General features: G+C 41.1%; 2 protein-coding genes across 7 annotated transcripts in view; both read left to right on the top strand.

Annotated features, from left to right (window-relative positions):
* The window catches only part of nebl (nebulette), a 219615-nt gene extending 212010 nt beyond the window's left edge, over nt 1–7605 (top strand). For 3 of the 5 annotated variants that reach the window (XM_034189279.1, XM_034189348.1, XM_034189412.1), the window contains 4 exons: nt 220–312; nt 1957–2064; nt 3283–3419; nt 5683–7605. In XM_034189279.1, the coding sequence (XP_034045170.1) occupies nt 220–312; nt 1957–2064; nt 3283–3419; nt 5683–5859 (515 nt within the window). In that variant the 3' untranslated portion in view covers nt 5860–7605. The remainder of the gene's footprint in view (nt 1–219; nt 313–1956; nt 2065–3282; nt 3420–5682) is intronic. The other 2 variants (XM_034189488.1, XM_034189579.1) reach the window with 2 other exon arrangements.
* A 3792-nt stretch (nt 7606–11397) lies between these two features.
* ssr1 (signal sequence receptor, alpha) overlaps nt 11398–17140 on the top strand; it is a 33664-nt gene continuing 27921 nt past the window's right edge. For both annotated transcript variants that reach the window (XM_034192804.1, XM_034192870.1), the window contains exons 1-2: nt 11398–11531; nt 15901–16034. In XM_034192804.1, coding sequence (XP_034048695.1) covers nt 11465–11531; nt 15901–16034 — 201 coding nt within the window. In that variant the 5' untranslated portion in view covers nt 11398–11464. The remainder of the gene's footprint in view (nt 11532–15900; nt 16035–17140) is intronic.

Genomic DNA, 17140 nt, shown 5'->3' on the forward strand with positions numbered 1-17140 from the left:
GTTCCACTCTTGTGGAATAGGAATTGGAACATGTTGGGATCAATCCAGATACCCAGATAAAGGGGCGGAGCCAGGAAGTTTTAAAATATATCTTGTAATTACGAGAAAAATCATTTTTGTTCTTTGGAGGATCATACATTTTTATTGGATGACTGATTTACTCATTTGTCATTTTATTAAAAAAAAAATCTCCAAATGACTTTTCCCTCCTCTCTGAAGATTTGAAGGTGTGGAGGACAGATCCAGGGTCCATCTTTGACTTTGACCCTCTGAAAGACAACATTCAGTCCAAAAGCCTCCGCAGAATGTCTGGTAGTCCGTCCGCCTCACTTCCTGCTCACTTTCTAACCCGAGAAACTGGAGGAGAAACATCTCCAGATGTTTGGAGACGTAGCTAAGCTCCATCAGGGCGTTTGATGTTATTTAACTGATCTCACAGCCTGGTGTTTTATTCACGTGGTTGCTGGTTTGATTCTTACTGTTGAGGAATAAATATATCTGTTTGTCTCTTTGTCAGCCAGATATAAAAAAAAATCTATGTTAAAAATGACTATTATTATTATTATTATTATTATTATTTATTAATTAATTAAATAAATATGACAATAATAATAATAATAATAATGTGTGAGTGGGAGTGTGGGGGGGTGAATTTTCTTGAAATCTGAGACTTTTTTTTAAGATATCTTCCTGGCAAAGGGACAAACACACAGCAAACATCGTAATCAGAGGGATTGTTGGGCTTTACTCTAGCGCCCTCTAGTTCACTGCATGCCATTTCACTCACCATTTTTGGGTGCCATATTTTAAAGGTGCTATAAAGCATTGAGTAACACCCCCCCCCCCCCCCCCCCACACACACACACACACACACCTACCGTATCGAGAAGAAACAAACACCAGCTTATTCTGGCTACATTCTTGGTCAGGTGGTGTTCACGTGCACTAATTGTGCACATGCTACCAGTGCAGCTGTGATAAGAAGGAACAGAAAAGCTCTGCTTACAGCACACACAGAGGGAGTGTTGCTTCATTCTCTGCAGAGGGCGCCATTACGCTGCTAAATCTTTACATTGACAGTAGCTGTACGCTGCTACGGTAATGCACCTTTTTGACATGGGGCAGCAACACCAATGCCCTTGTAAAAAGGGCACAGCAGCGTCTGTACTTTTTAAGGTCACTGAGGAAGGTCAACCTGTCCCAGGAACTGCTGCTGTCCTTCTATAGGTGTTGTGTAGAGAGCGTCCTCACCAACAACATCTTGGTGTGGTACAGGAACTGCTCTCAGGCTGACAAGAAGGCTCTGGAGACAGTCAGGACATCAGCACAGAACATCATAGGAGCGCAGCTGTCCTCTCTGTCAGACATCTGTAACACCAGATGTCTGCGCAGGGCCAGAAGCATCAGCTTCAATGGTTCACACCCCGGGCACAGCCTGTTCTCATTGCTGCCTTCAGGAAAGAGGTACCGGTCCATCAAGGCCCGCACATCCAGACTCACCAACATGTTCTACCCAAGTGCAATACGAGTATTGAATGCACTTTAGCCTTCAGTCTACACCATTCATTGCATTTATTTTTTATAAAGGTGAATGCAGTGAATAGCACAGACTTCTATTTATATACACCTACTGGCTCCCTTGTAAATACATGTATATATCTTCTTATTTGTCTTTTTATATTTTTTATATTTACTTTTACACCTTTGGACTATGGGAGTTGTCTTTTAATTTTGTTGTACCTTGTGTATAATGACAATAAAAAGCATTCTATTCTATTAAATTGTGAGTTAACTTTAGCATCTGCAGCAGGTTTAGAAGTCGTGGTGTTAAAGGTTTAAAGTATCTACTGCATGTACAAATGAAATCTTTATTCACTGAACTCTTCCCCATCCTTTTGTCTCCTCTTTTGATAATTCTTCTGGTGCTACGCTGCCCCTGGTGGCGATGGGCTGCAGAGCGAGCTGAGAGCAGACTGTCTCGGCAGAGCTCGCAGCAGTCGCTCACCCACAGCCAGTCTGTCAGTTCACTGACCTCTGACTTCTGGGACCGCAGCAGCACACCTGGTATAATTGTCAGACGGTGTGATGACACGGTCACGCTCACGTGTGGAGGTTTTTGATGTGTGGTTTGTCCTCGTCGCCTTCTGGCTGCATTCACTGGTGGTCACCACAGCAGATCACCCTGTCCTCTGCATCTTCATCTATCTCACCAAACACCTGCATGTCCTCCCAAAGCACATACATAAGCCTCCTCTTCTCCTGCCTGGTGTCTCCATCCTCAGCATCCTTCTCTCTATATACCCTGTGTCCTTCCTCTGCACATGTCCAAACCATCAAAATCTCACCTCTCTAATTGTCTCCATGCAGTCCTAAATGCACGGTCCTGATTCCTAATCCTGTCCATCCTCTTTACTCCCAAGGAAAATTGCAGCATCTTCAGCTCCACCTCCTGTTTTTTAGTCTTTGGTCTTTCTCACCCTGTGTTCTGGTCTCTGTTTTATACAAGTCACATTATTTCCTAATCAAAGTCCCACTTCCATCCATCCATTGTCTACCTCTTACCTTGTCGGGCCAAGTAAGCTCGCCCCGCCCTCTGACCAGCTACATCCTCAGGTTTCTCCTGTGGGGTCCCAACTCCAGATGGAAAATACCGATATAATCCCTCTAGTATCTCGGTCAACCTCAAGTCCCAAGAGAATGTCCACAGGGAGTTGTCCTAATCAAACACTTTGTCTTCTGGCTCACCTCCATGACGGTCAGGAGGAATACAGATGAGTGGTAACTCCACCCACCTGCCTGTCAATCACACGCTTCAACCCCCCCACTCATGAACAAGATGACACACTCCTGGAAGTCCATCACCTGATGAAGTAACAGTCGTAAGGAGCATTCAGCTACTTTTAGGCAGAAAATCGTGGTTCCCAACAGAACCGTGTCCTGAAGCCATCAGGATGACAACATCATCCGAGTCAGTTCTGAGGCCTCCATAGTGGACCATCTCTGAAAATAAATAAATAAATCACAAACGGAACATGGATATGGGCTACAGCGGCACGGCTGAGGGGCGTGGTCACTGAGCTGTAGACTTCTGGTTCAGGAGGGAGAAAAAAAACAAGTTACTAATTCACTGAAAAGCATCTTTTTGTGTCTTTGCTGCATAATTTTAACATTTTGAATGAAGCATCTCTTTGCAGTTTCCCTGAAATCCACATTCTGCTTATGTCAGCGGGAATTCTCGCATTGCGCTTTTCACACTTTAAACTGTCTCTCTCTCTGGCACAGCCCCTGTCCTTCCTGGAGCGTACCAGCAGGGCATCCACATGCACCAGCAGCAGCAGCAGTATCACCATGGCTACATGCACCAGACCAGCATGTCGTCCGTCAGATCTGCCACCTCCCCACCGCACTCCGCCACCATGGTACATCCTGGACCCACTACAGTCATGGTAGCACATACCCCCGTCCTCTGTGTCTGTGTGGGTTTGAGCGGCATAACTCAAAATGTTTTCATCTGATTAGGGCTAGTGGCTGGCGATCACCTTAGTATTTCTCTGTTTTTCTTGTTGTTTAATGCTGGCAAATTATACAGTATTTTTTTGTCTTTCTGATGCCTGATTCTGTTTTTTCTCTCTGTTTAAGGTGCAGCTCCATCCACAGATGGGAGTTGTGTTTGTGTTGGCGATCCTCCTGTCCTGTGCACCAATAGCATTTCTTGTATATTCGTCCGTGAATTGTTCTGTAATTTATGTTTGTAGCGTGGCCCAAGCAGAGGGTCACCCCTTTGAGTCTGGTCTGCTTGAGGTTTCTTCCTCAGAGGGAGTTTTTCCTTACCACTGTAGCTCTGGGGGTTGGTAAGGTTAGACCTTACCTGTGTGAAGCGCTTTGAGGCAACTCTGTTGTGATTTTGGCGCAATATAAATGAAAATAAATTGAAAATTTGTATCAAACTTGGTGAAATGATGGAGGCTCAGACAAAGGCAAAGTGATTTGATTTGAAGAAATAATTATTTAAAGTCAAGGTTAGAGGTCAAGGTCAAAATCTTGACTCAGTGCTTGTGTATATAAAGGCACTGAATTGATTAAAGTACACTTGTGGGGATATTGAACACTTGTATGAAATCATATCCACTTTCTCTTGGACTCATGTTTGACCTTGGATGATTTTGAAATGTCAAACTCAAGGTCATAACTGTTTAACCTGGTGGAAGGGTTGGGAGTTAGTCCGTGATAAAGGGGTTCAGTTTTGGACAGATTTGAAATGTTAAGGCCCCATAGAGCCAAACGCCAAACTGTTTGAGTTAAACATGACCTTAATCTTGACCTTTCAAGATCACCAAAGGTCAAAGGTGATGTTTGACTGATTATTAGTGTTTCATAGTAACCATAGGTGTGTATATTTAACCGTTTTCTCAAATTAGTACTCTAAATATCACTGATATACGAGTACTGGGACAATATTTTGACCTTGACCTGTGACCCTGACTTTAAACAGATTCTTCTCCAAATTAAATCACTTTGTTCTTCACTGACCCTCAATCTTTCTGTTGAGTTTCCTTTAAATTGGTTCAAACCTCTTTGAGTTATGTTGCTTACATGCACACAAAGATCTGAAATCATCCCTGCTTGCACAACTGTGTGCGTGTATAATCATCTAATGTGTGTTTATTAGTAATTCATTACTTAGAACCACAAAGTCATGACGGAGACCATCAAAGTAAATGCTTACTGTGATACCACATAAAAATACAAAAAAATTGTAAAATTATTTTGTAAAATTATCCATACAAACAGAAAGGATGTACCTTTTACAACAGTATTTATCTTATTTTGCTTTTGTCATGTATTGTTTTATTTCATGTTAATGAGCTGTTTTTGTGTTCTGTCTTCCTGTTTTGATGATATCCTCATGTTTCTTTTGGCATATTTAACATTTAAATGGGTATGTGAAAATTATACCTACTGTACTGAAGTTTGGGGAAGTGCTTGTAAAACTTACATTAATCCAGTTTTTATTTTACAGAAAAGAGCTGTGAGAATAGTGAGTGGAAGTGGATACAGAAGTCCAACAAACCCAATTTTTATACAGTTGAAAATCTTGAAATTTACTGAATTGGTAGAAATGAATATTTTAAAAACTATGTACAAAGCTCATTTAAAAAAATTACCTATTAATCTATAAAATAGATTTACCAAAAGAGAAAGTAAATATGAATTGAAAGGAAGTGAAGTTTTCGTAAAACCCAGGTATAGAACTACAACTAAAGGAAAGTCTATTTCAGTCAGACGTGTTGGTTTATGGAACAGTCTTGAAGATGAAATAAAAATTTCTAAGTCAATGTATGTGTTTTAAAAGAATTTAAAATTGTCTGTTGAAAAAATATGAAATTTCAGAGTCGTGTTTTTTAAACTGCTCTGTGCTATGCGTTATGAGTATTGTGTCTTAAAAAAGCCATATGGCTGTTAAAGTTTGATGGAACTGTTATATTTTCTTGTGTATGATGGGGGCAGATGTTATAAGTTTTTACTTCTTTCTGCTCCTTTTCATTCATGGTAACTTGGTAATTTTATTTACTCTTGTGTTTTTGTTTTATTTTATGAATGAAATAAAAATCCAAAATAATAATAATAATAATAATAAAAGAATAAAGCTGATGTGTAAAACATTTATTGCTTTGTTTGCAGCGTGTTTACCGGGCGCTCTACGACTACGCGGCACAGGACCACGACGAGGTCTCGTTCCGCGACGGTGATGTCATCATCAATGCTCAGCCAATCGACGAGGGTTGGATGTACGGCACCGTGCAGAGAACCGGGAAGTCCGGAATGCTGCCGGCAAATTATGTGGAGTGCTGCAACTAGAAGAAGAAGAAGAGGTCAGACAGCCAGTTTGCTATAAACAGGTCCTAAAATCCTTTGAAACAGTGGGTTATGTACTTTACAGTTTGTCTGTTTGATGATAAACATCCAGTTTTCCTCAGAAATCAAAGTGTGACGTCTTCATTTGACAGCCGTCACTTTAATTAAGTCACACAAGAAATCCATCAGGAAGAAGAGATTATTCTGACCTCTGACCAGCGCTGGTGTCATGTTTATTCCAGGTCATGTTACTGGAGCCGAAAAATACCCCAAAATCTGTCTAAAAAATCATTTAGATTCCAGGATTTTTTTTTTTTTTTTGTCTTGTTAATTTTTTTGGCCACTGTGATAATTGTGTATGAAAACTGACTCAGTGACTCGTATTAACTCCTTAAAGACCAGAGTTCAGTGAGGCAACAGGACGTTTGTCTGTAAGATATCCAAAAAAAAGAAAAAAGAAAAAGACATTCTACAATACGAAACAAATGTTAGTGTTTCCTTTAAATTCATTCATTCACCGTGAGAGGGTGGTTTGTCCCCACAGTTTGGCCCCCAGGGGCTCCCGTGGCATAGGTTGTATAAAAATCTTAATTTAACATTCTTTAAAAGTGTGCTTTAGTTTATATTGTCAAGGATTATGTTGCCCCCTACTGGACAGTACTGAAATGGAAAAACAAGCGCATTTAAAAGAAAACTATTCAGTCACACAACTAATGAGTAAAACAATTTACAGATGGTTATACTTTTAAAAAGTTTAATATGATGCAGTTATTGCATACCTTTATTGGAAACATATAAACTGGTGTTTTATTTTACTTTGAATCTTTGTTACATTTTTTAAAAATTAAGTTAAATAAATCATCCACATATTCATATAAAATTATTTTTAATTGTATTGTTATTATATACTTGTATAACTTTCTTTTATCAGTAATTGGTTCATAATGTGTTGAGTTAATATTAGAGGCATTATGGGAAATGTAGGAAACCTAGGATGTAGGAAGGAGGTGTGAGGATGTAGAAAGAAGAGAAGTTTTGAAACCTGAGATCTGTCTTTAATAAAGCCATTTTTAATATAAAAAAGGAGAAATGATGGAAAATCATGAAGACTTTAAGAAATAAAAACAAAACAAAAAAATATGTTTTTTGTAATGATACAATTAAAAGATAAACAGAGGAGGAATAGATGGATGGAGATTGAATACTCCAACTTTAATCATTAATCCTGAGTTTGACTTCACATTCTAGTGAGTCTGTTGAGTTTTATTCTACTGACAGATGTTCACTTTTACAAGTGTTAGCAGGAGATGAAACATTCTAACACACTGTGTTCTTTCACTTATTCTTCAGCTTTTCATGGTGTGTGCATTGTTTGTGTGCTGGAATCTGATTTTTGTACCTCACAGAATGTTTTTGTCGTGTTTCCTGTCATCTGTGTTATTTAGGGTTTGGAAACAGACTGCATCAGATAAAAGTTTATCTGCTGAATACAATCTGGAACTTTTATATGTTTGACTTCACAAGATAGAAGCAATAGAAGATAATTTACTGATTATTTGTATGTTAACTGTGGATTTTCTTTTGACTTCTTATGTCACTTTTGTAAAGTTTGGTTCAGTAAATCATCACAGGTTATAATTTATTTACTTATTATTTCTAATGGTATATCACACAATCTCGGTTTTGCTGTTGTTGTCATAATTATAGTGTGTTACATGTGCAAGAAATAAAATCAATGATTTGTGCACAGAAATGTGTATTTTTGTTTTTCTTCTACCAAAGTGTCTTTCAGCTGTAAAGTTCTATAAAGGTGCGTCACCATTTATATTTATATTTTGTGAGCGGATGTTTCATTTTAAAAACACAGTAGCGAAGCTTTGTAATTAAAATGTTGCATTTGTGTGTGTGTGTGTGTGTATATATATATATATATATATATATATATATATATATATATATACTGCTGTCCCTCTCTGGAATATCTCTTCATAAACTGCAGACCGTTCTACTCTCCACGTGAGTTTAACTCTTTCATACTTTGCTCTGTGTATATTCCACCGAGCGCGGACGTGCACGAGGCCGAGCGCGTGCTCGCGGATCAGATTATGAGCGTGGAGAGAGACTTTCCGGACTCTCTTGTTATAATTCTCGGTGATTTTAACAAAGGGAATCTGTCAGGAATTACCAAAATACAAACAGTTTGTTAAATGCCCGACCAGAGAAGGGAGCACTTAGATCATTGTTACAGGACAGTGAGTGGCGCCTACCGCGCGGTGGCCCGTGCAGCTTTGGGACTCTCAGATCACGTGATGGTCCACTTGATCCCCACGTACAGACAGAGACTTAAACTCTCTAAACCTGTTGTGAGGACGTCTAAAGTGTGGAGCAATGAAGCTGTAGAGGAGCTACGCGCGTGCTTGGCCACCACGGATTGGGATATGTTTGAGGCTTCAACAGACAGTCTAGATGACTACACAGACACTGTGAGAGACAGTATCATCCCACAGCGTACCAGGGTGAGATATAACAACGACAAGCCCTGGTTCACACCTAAACTCCAGCAGCTCCGTCAGCAGAAAGAGGTGGCTTTCAGAGAAGGAGACAGAGACAGCTATAGAGGTGCAAAGTACAGATTTAGCAAGGAGGTGGCAAAGGCTAAATCCATGTACAGTTCACGTCTGCAGCAAAGGTTCTCTGCCAACGACTCGGCCTCTGTGTGGAGGGGGTTGAAAGAGATCACCAACTACAAGCCCAAAGCACCTCGTTCTATTGACGACCTCAAGCTGGCCAACGACCTGAACGTCTTCTATTCACGCTTTGAAGACAAGGACTCACACCTCCCCACACCCCCATACAACTGGATATTCAAACACTCTGGACCTCCCCCCTCTCACTGCTGCCCTCCCCACTCCCCCTGTTGCCCTCTCGGTCCAAGAGGAGGACGTGAGGAGACATTCAAAGCCTTCAGTTAATTCAAAATGCTGCAGCTAGCGTGCTGACGGGGACTAGAAGGAGAGAGCATATCTCACCCATATTGGCCTCTCTTCATTGGCTTCCTGTTAATTCTAGAATAGAATTTAAAATTCTTCTTCTTACTTATAAGGTTTTGAATAATCAGGTCCCATCTTATCTTAGGGACCTCGTAGTACCATATCACCACAATAGAGCGCTTCGCTCTCAGACTGCAGGCTTACTTGTAGTTCCTAGGGTTTGTAAGAGTAGAATGGGAGGCAGAGCCTTCAGCTTTCAGGCTCCTCTCCTGTGGAACCAGCTCCCAATTCAGATCAGGGAGACAGACACCCTCTCTACTTTTAAGATTAGGCTTAAAACTTTCCTTTTTGCTAAAGCTTATAGTTAGGGCTGGATCAGGTGACCCTGAACCATCCCTTAGTTATGCTGCTATAGACGTAGACTGCTGGGGGGTTCCCATGATGCACTGTTTCTTTCTCTTTTTGCTCTGTATGCACCACTCTGCATTTAATCATTAGTGATCGATCTCTGCTCCCCTCCACAGCATGTCTTTTTCCTGGTTCTCTCCCTCAGCACCAACCAGTCCCAGCAGAAGACTGCCCCTCCCTGAGCCTGGTTCTGCTGGAGGTTTCTTCCTGTTAAAAGGGAGTTTTTCCTTCCCACTGTAGCCAAGTGCTTGCTCACAGGGGGTCGTTTTGACCGTTGGGGTTTTACATAATTATTGTATGGCCTTGCCTTACAATATAAAGCGCCTTGGGGCAACTGTTTGTTGTGATTTGGCGCTATATAAAAAAATTGATTGATTGATTGATTGATTTCAAAAGGCTGAATCCACGTAAGACCCCGGGCTCAGACTGTGTCTCTCCTGCCACCCTGAGACACTGCGCTGATGAGCTGGCCCCAGTCTTCACAGGGATCTTCAACACCTCCCTGGAGTCATGCCATGTTCCAGTCTGTTTCAAGTCCTCAATCATAGTTCCAGTCCCCAAGAAACCACACGTCACTGGACTTAATGACTACAGGCCTGTGGCTCTCACGTCTGTAGTCATGAAGACCTTTGAACGCCTGGTTTTATCCCACCTGAAGTCCATCACCGACCCCCTCCTGGACCCCCTGCAGTTTGCCTACAGAGCCAACAGGTCTGTAGATGACGCCATAAACCTGGCCCTGCACTCCATCCTGCAGCACCTGGACTCCCCAGGAACCTACGCTAGGATCCTGTTTGTGGACTTCAGCTCTGCATTCAACACCATCCTTCCAGCTTTGCTCCAGGACAAGCTTTCTCTGCTCCACGTGCCCAACTCCACCTGCAGGTGGATCACAGACTGCCTGACGGACCGGAGTCAGCGTGTGAGGCTGGGAAAAAATGTTTTGAACACTCGGGCTCTCAGCACAGGATCTCCACAGGGCTGTGTCCTTTCCCCCCTGCTCTTCTCCCTCTACACTAACTGCTGCACCTCCAGCCACGACTCTGTAAAGCTCATCAAGTTTGCGGATGACACCACCCTCATCGGACTCATTTCAGATGGGGATGAGTCTGCCTACAGGAGGGAGGTGGACCGGCTGGTGACCTGGTGCAGCAGCAACAACTTGGAGCTCAACGCCCAGAAAACAGTGGAGATGATCGTGGACTTCAGGAAAGCCACAGCTCCCCCGCCCTCCCTCACCCTCACCAACAGCCCCATCACCACTGTGGTCTGTCACCGCTTCCTCTGCACCACCATCACCCAGGACCTCAAGTGAGAGTCAACCATCAGCTCCCTCATCAAGAAGGCCCAGCAGAGGATGTACTTCCTGTGGCAGCTGAAGAAGGCCAAGCTGCCTGTCCAGCTGATGGTGCAGTTCTACACGGCCATCATCGAGTCCATCCTCTGCTCCTCCATCACGGTGTGGTACGCCGGGGCCACAGCCAGGGACAGACACAGACTGCAGCGCATTGTGGCCTCTGCTGAGAAGGTGATCGGCTGTAGCCTTCCATCTCTCCACGACCTGCACGTCTCCAGGACTCTGGGCCGAGCAGGTCGGATCACAGCTGACCCTTCTCACCCTGCACACGGTCTATTCAAACCACTCCCCTCGGGCAGGAGGCTACGGTCCATCCGGACCAGAACCTCCCTCCATAAGAACAGTTTCTTCCCCTCTGGTGTTAGACTCATGAACACCTCATAACTCAGTCACCTTAAGCTTAACTCTGTCACTTTATCATTTTATCACGGGTCACTTTAGACAATGTACTTTGGTTTTTAATTGCACTCCTCCCACTGCACTGTTTTTTCTGTTTCTCTGTTTTTCGGTTGCACACAGCCTTTCATATTTCAGAGTTCTTTTTTTAATCTTATATTTTATCTTATTTTGACACATATGTTATATTTTATCCTAGCATTTTATCTCTTCTTAATGTTGCACCATTGTACCGAAGCAAATTCCTAGTCTGTGAATCCTGTTCACTGGCAATGGCAATAAACTTCTTCTGATTCTGATTCTGATTCTGATATATATATTTATATATTTCGGCACTCCAATCCGACAGGTGGCGGTAATGTTCCTAATGCTCTTTACGGTTGACTGCGTATGCATCGCCGGAAGCAGATGTCTTGAAGCTGTTGAAAGTAATTGAGACGCATTGATTTGTGTTAAAATGAATTTTTTTACTAAAGTATTGCTTTTGCTACTGTTAGCTTTCCCGGCCGCGGTGCTTTTTAAAGGTAAGGCGGTTAAATGGCTGTTTACTGTAAACATGCGTAAACAATCATTGTTTACATGTTGTTAGCTGTTAGCTAGCGGCTGTAGGAACCAAAAGGTTCTTTTTTAAAAAAAACTGAAATAAAGAAAAAGATCCTTTGAAGTTATTTATGACATTTCGGAAAGTTTCTTAAAGCGATTCCCTTCTCTCCATGAATGTTTTGTGTTTGACCACTGTTTTATTTTCTTGAAGCGATCGCTGTTGTTAAACTGACGTGTCCTTACTGTTAGCCTTTAGCCTGTTGCTAAGTGCTAACTTGATTCACTCTCACTGGTCACAAATGCAATTTTTAAATTTTCTAAACATAATGAAGGCATTAAAAAATGAATAAACATTGATTGTTTATGTCATTGCTCGGTTGTTGCACTTTGCCACTTATTAAACGACAAAAATGGTAACAAAAGCACGGGATCTCGAACCTAACAACACTTTTTTAGATATTTCACTAAAATAAAATCTAAAGTTAACTGGCAGTTGGTGTAAATCATCTTTGAATCAGTTTGCTTTATGTGTAGCATACTGAGATTGCTAATATGTAAATTAATTAATAAATCCCGTTTAAAGCAGCGTTTTCTTTCATCTAGAATAGTGTTACACCAGATAAAATATATTTGTAATTTAACTTCAGACCTGTTAATGTCATTATCTGTGTATTAAAAGTTACTGCAGAGTATTTCAAAAACTTCTTAAAAACTCATAATACTAATTTGCATTTTGCTTACAATTTTTTTTTAACTTATAAGATTAGTTATTTTGTCTAATTTTTGGTGGAGAATGTGGTTTTCTCAGACTTTCTGTTATGTTAACACAGTCTTCTTTCAATTTAAAAATTTTATAGATATATCTTGTCTGTATAAAGCTGCAGATTTTGTATCTGGAGGCTTGTTGATTAATTGGATCTGAACAGGTTTTGTGAGCCTGTTTCTGGTTTGAGCCTGGAGATGTTTTGATTATTGATGATATTGGTGTCTCAGTAAAAAGCTGAGGTTATAATTATTGTATTTCACACATTTAAACAAAACGGCTAGGTGATGGTGGACATGGCAGTTGTTTAAGACGAATGATTGAAAAATAAAAATTATCTTGATAAATGCTTAACTATTTGACTGTTAACCAAAAACACAAAACTAACAGATTCTTTACCCTTAAATGTGATTTGCTCAATTTTGTAAATAGAATTTGAATAAATTTAGGTTTTTGTATGATTGTTTAAGCAAAGCCAATCATTTGAATGTTTTCTTAATCTTTAAAACTGCAATGGTTTCTTGTCTAACATTTTAAGAAGTAGACTAAACTGTGAAATTTAGTCACAGGGTTAATCGGCGATTATCACCTTCCTAAAATGGCCTAAGTCATATTTTCCAAAACATGACATAGGCCATTATTTTAGGAAGGTGACGATATTTTAGTTGTAGCCTTATGGAGTTATACTTTGTGTCGTATTATAAATTCCAATGAGGCCAGTAGGCTATAAAAATTTAGGTTGGGAGACCATTTCTCCCAACCTCAGTGGATTTTTGGTTAACTTGCACATGCTTAATAGAAACGTGAGGCAACAAGTCAAAAGCTGCACATTTGATTGTTACATTAACTGCCAAATTAATTAATCACTAAATCAATGGATTATCAAAATAGCTGCGAGTTGCAGCCCTATGCAACTATGAGATGTGCTGGACTGTCATGGTGAAGAAAGAACTGAGCTAGAAGCTGAGGCTCTTGGTTTACCAGGCAGTCTGATGGTCGTGATCTTTGGGTAATGACTGAAAGAACAAGTTTGTGAATAAAAGTAAAACGTTAAGTTCCTCTAGGTATGTGGGCTTGCTCTCCTGGACAGGGTAAGAAGCTTGACCATTAGTGCAGCAGATAAGAGAATATTTATAGCAAAATCCTGCAAATGGTGATACAAGCATAAAATTCAGCACAAATACTCCAGACATTACTCTTTGAAAAAAACGATTGGCCACTTGAATTTTCAGTCAGCAGTCAGGTAGGGGTCAATTGTAGGATTACACAGGGGTCAAAATTTAAGACATTCCAGTCATATTGAAAACTATACCACATTATTTGCCTGATCATAAAGATTCCAAAAGTGTATTAGTTTGGACTATCTATGACTAGGGATGGGTATTAATAAGGTTTTATCGATATCGATGCCATTATCGATCCGATTCCTTATCAATTCCCTTATCGATACCTCGTGAATTTTGTACTAAAAGTAGGTTAAGTTAGCATCGCTCCCGTTTTTAAGTTATAAAATACATCTATCAACTGTTTCAGAAGACCATAACAGGTTGGTTTAACATAGAAAAGGTAAATAATACTCAGACGTATGCTCTTTAGGGTTTTAGTGGGGGAAAATTAAGCGAAAGAAAGAAATAAACGACGCAATCGACCGAAGCATTGCTTCAATCTGTGAACCACGCTTCGATTGGTTCAAGATTCAAAGCAAAGCCGCGCTGCAGAAAAGTTGATTAAGGACCCGCTGCAGGGTCTATAATCAATGTAGAGAAATGATAATTTTCCTGACAAACAACGGCCACTCTGAAGGACCGATAACAGAATCGTTAAGCACAAAGCTTATTGATGTCGGTGGGTAGTAGAGAAGCTTGAATCTTCGACTGGACTGGGTTGCTTGACGCGAGGACGTCCAGCGAGCAACCCAGTCCAGTCGAAGATTCAAGCTTCTCTACTATGGAAACCACCTGGACAACTGAGAGACTACACAGAAACATGTCGGTGGATCAAATCATTTCTTAACGATACCCGAAAGGAACCGGTTCTCAATACCCATCCCTATCTATGACTGAATTCTATGGGATAAAAATGGCAAGAATGGTGACAAAGGTCAGTTTCAGTTTGTAGAGGGGTCAAAAGTTAAAGTTGCCCTCCCTTGCACGTCTCCAGTTAGTTTAGAATGCTGCTGCTCATCTGCTAACTGGAGTAGGACAGAGGGAGCACATTACACCTATCCTGGCCTCCCTCCACTGGCTGCCTGTGCACTTTAGGGTTCATTTTAAGATTCTTTTGTTTTTAAATCTTTAAATGGCCTCGCCCCACCCTACCTCTCTGAGCTACTTCACCCCTGCGCCCCTGCACGGTGCCTTCGCTCAGCTGATCAGCTGCTCCTTGATGTACTGAGGTCCAAGCAAACGCTCAGAGGGGATGGAACATTTTCTGTTGCAGCTCCAAAAATTTGCAGTAATCTGCCTTTGCACATTAGGCAGGCCTCTTCACTGTTTTTAAAACGAATCTTAAAACCCACTTTTACTCATTGGCATTTAACACAATATGAGACTTTGCTCTGTTTTAGTTTTTTTGCTTGTTTGTTGCTGTTTTTATTGTTGTTGGGTTGCTTTGTTATCTTTATGACCTTCATGTACAGCACTTTGTTTCAGTTTTGGCTGTTTGAAAGTGCTCTATAAATAAAGTTGAGTTAAAGTTCCTTCAATTTTGGTAAAAAGTGATTTGAATTATTAGTTGAGTTAATAGGGTTTTAAAAAGGAAATGTTTGCACAAAGTGTCATGCTTAGTTATCACATTACGGGGTAGCATATGTCATAGATTCCAATGGATGTCGACCTTGTTTGACCTTTACTGTGGAGCCCAACCATTCAACACAGTTAAAACTATTTCATTTATTAGTCCTATTAGCTCAACCAATAATTTGCATCACTTTTTTTCCCCCCAAAATTAGAGCAATCCCCTGTACAAACTGAAACTGACCTTTGCCACAATTCTTGCTGTTTACACTCATAACATTCAGTCATAGATAGTCCAAACTATACCTTTTTGGAATCTTCATGAGCAAACAAATAATGTCATGTAGTTTTTAGTTTTATTGGGGCATTTTTAAATTTTGACCCCTGTGTAATTCTTCAGTTGACCCCCTACCTGGCCACCTATTGAAAATTCAAGTGGCCAGTCAGTTTTGTTTTTTTTTCCCCAAAGAATAATGTCTAAAGTGTATTTGTGTTGAATTTGATGCTTGAATCACCATTTGAAGGATTGTTTCATTTATCTGCTGCATGCTATCTGGGAGGGAGGTCTGAGGGAGGTGTTCCAGGCATGTCGAATTGGCGTGAGGCTCCAGGAAAGATCCAGGACACGCTGAAGAAATTATATTTCCCAGGTAGCTTGGAATGGCTCAGGATGCCACAGGAGAAGTTGGCACGCCTGGCTCAGGGTAGGGAAGTGTGGGAGTAGCTGTGTAGTTTGCTGCGACTGTCATTCAAACCTAGATAAGCTGCAGAAAATGACTGAATGAAAGTAAATGTAAAATGTATGTATATTTATATATTTATTTATTTTTAATCTTACTTGACCCCCATCAGGGCTGCTGGTGTCTGCGCAGGATCTGACTGAGGATGAGGAGGCTGACACTGCGGATGAAGATGTTGTGGATGATGTGACGGCTGAAGATGACGATGACGAGGCTGAAGTAGAAGATGACGAGAATACAGAACTGGTGACTAATAAAGATACTAAATCGACATACTTTAAAAGTACTTGTCCTGACTTTTGGTTAATTTATATAAATAAATAAATAAATACAGTACTAGCTTGTTGCCTGTAATACCAGAGGCCATCAGATATGGCCATTGGGTATTACGAAGGCTGCCTGTCTGTCTGTGCTCAGTATAAGGCCAGTCCTATTACTGTGCAGTCTTCAAAATTACAGGAAACATTCTTGGGACACAGATCTTGGGTAAGTTCAAAGATGGCTGACCTTGACCTATTTTAAGAGGTTAAAATGTCCCTCCTGTGTAGTTCTGGGCTTTCTCATAATCATCCTTACCCACGAGATGAGATCTTGCATGGAGCCCCAGACTGAGGAAGATTGACAGTCGTCTTGTGTTTCTTCCATTTTCTAATAATTTACGCCAACAGTTAATTGCCTTCTCACTGAGCTGCTTGCCTATAGGGCAGCACAGTCTCGTTTGAACCCATACGTGATATCACAGGATTTGACCACATCTGGGGACACCCGGCACAAACACAGCAGAGAATCCCCGGGGAGCGTCAGCACAAACCATTCAGCCTGGCTCGGTAAACTTAAAAGCATACTTGCTGTCACCTAGCGGGCCTGCCAGTTTAAAATGGTTTCCCCTGAATCCCCCATCTTCCGAATGGTTTGGTTTGTGCTGACACTCCCACACTCCGCCCGGGGATTAGCCTCTTCTCACAAACAGCAACAATTCTAACAGGATAATTGTGTGCGGTTTTGTTTTCGGCTGCAGTCACTGAAGCAGTCGTGAAAAGTGCAGGTTTTTTTCAGTTCACCGCGGAGAAGGGAAAACGAGGCAACTTTCCACCTCATCGTCGCTTTTTCTTTGCATTTTCACTTTGTTTGCATGTAATTTGCCCTAAAACTCCGAGAAAGTGCCATGCTTCTGTAGAGAAATTACATCATATGGGTCATATTTTATCCTTTTAGCACCTGCTCTCAAACAAGACTGCACTGCCCTATTGTCCTGTAGCCCCTCCCAGCTTTGTGCAGGTCTACAGTTTTGTCTCTGGTGTCCTTAGACAGATGGTGGACAGGTTTAAGTGTGATTGGGTGTGTGGACAGGT

Source organism: Thalassophryne amazonica, chromosome 1 (genome assembly GCF_902500255.1).
Source record: "Thalassophryne amazonica chromosome 1, fThaAma1.1, whole genome shotgun sequence".
Classification (NCBI taxonomy): Eukaryota; Metazoa; Chordata; class Actinopteri; order Batrachoidiformes; family Batrachoididae; genus Thalassophryne; species Thalassophryne amazonica.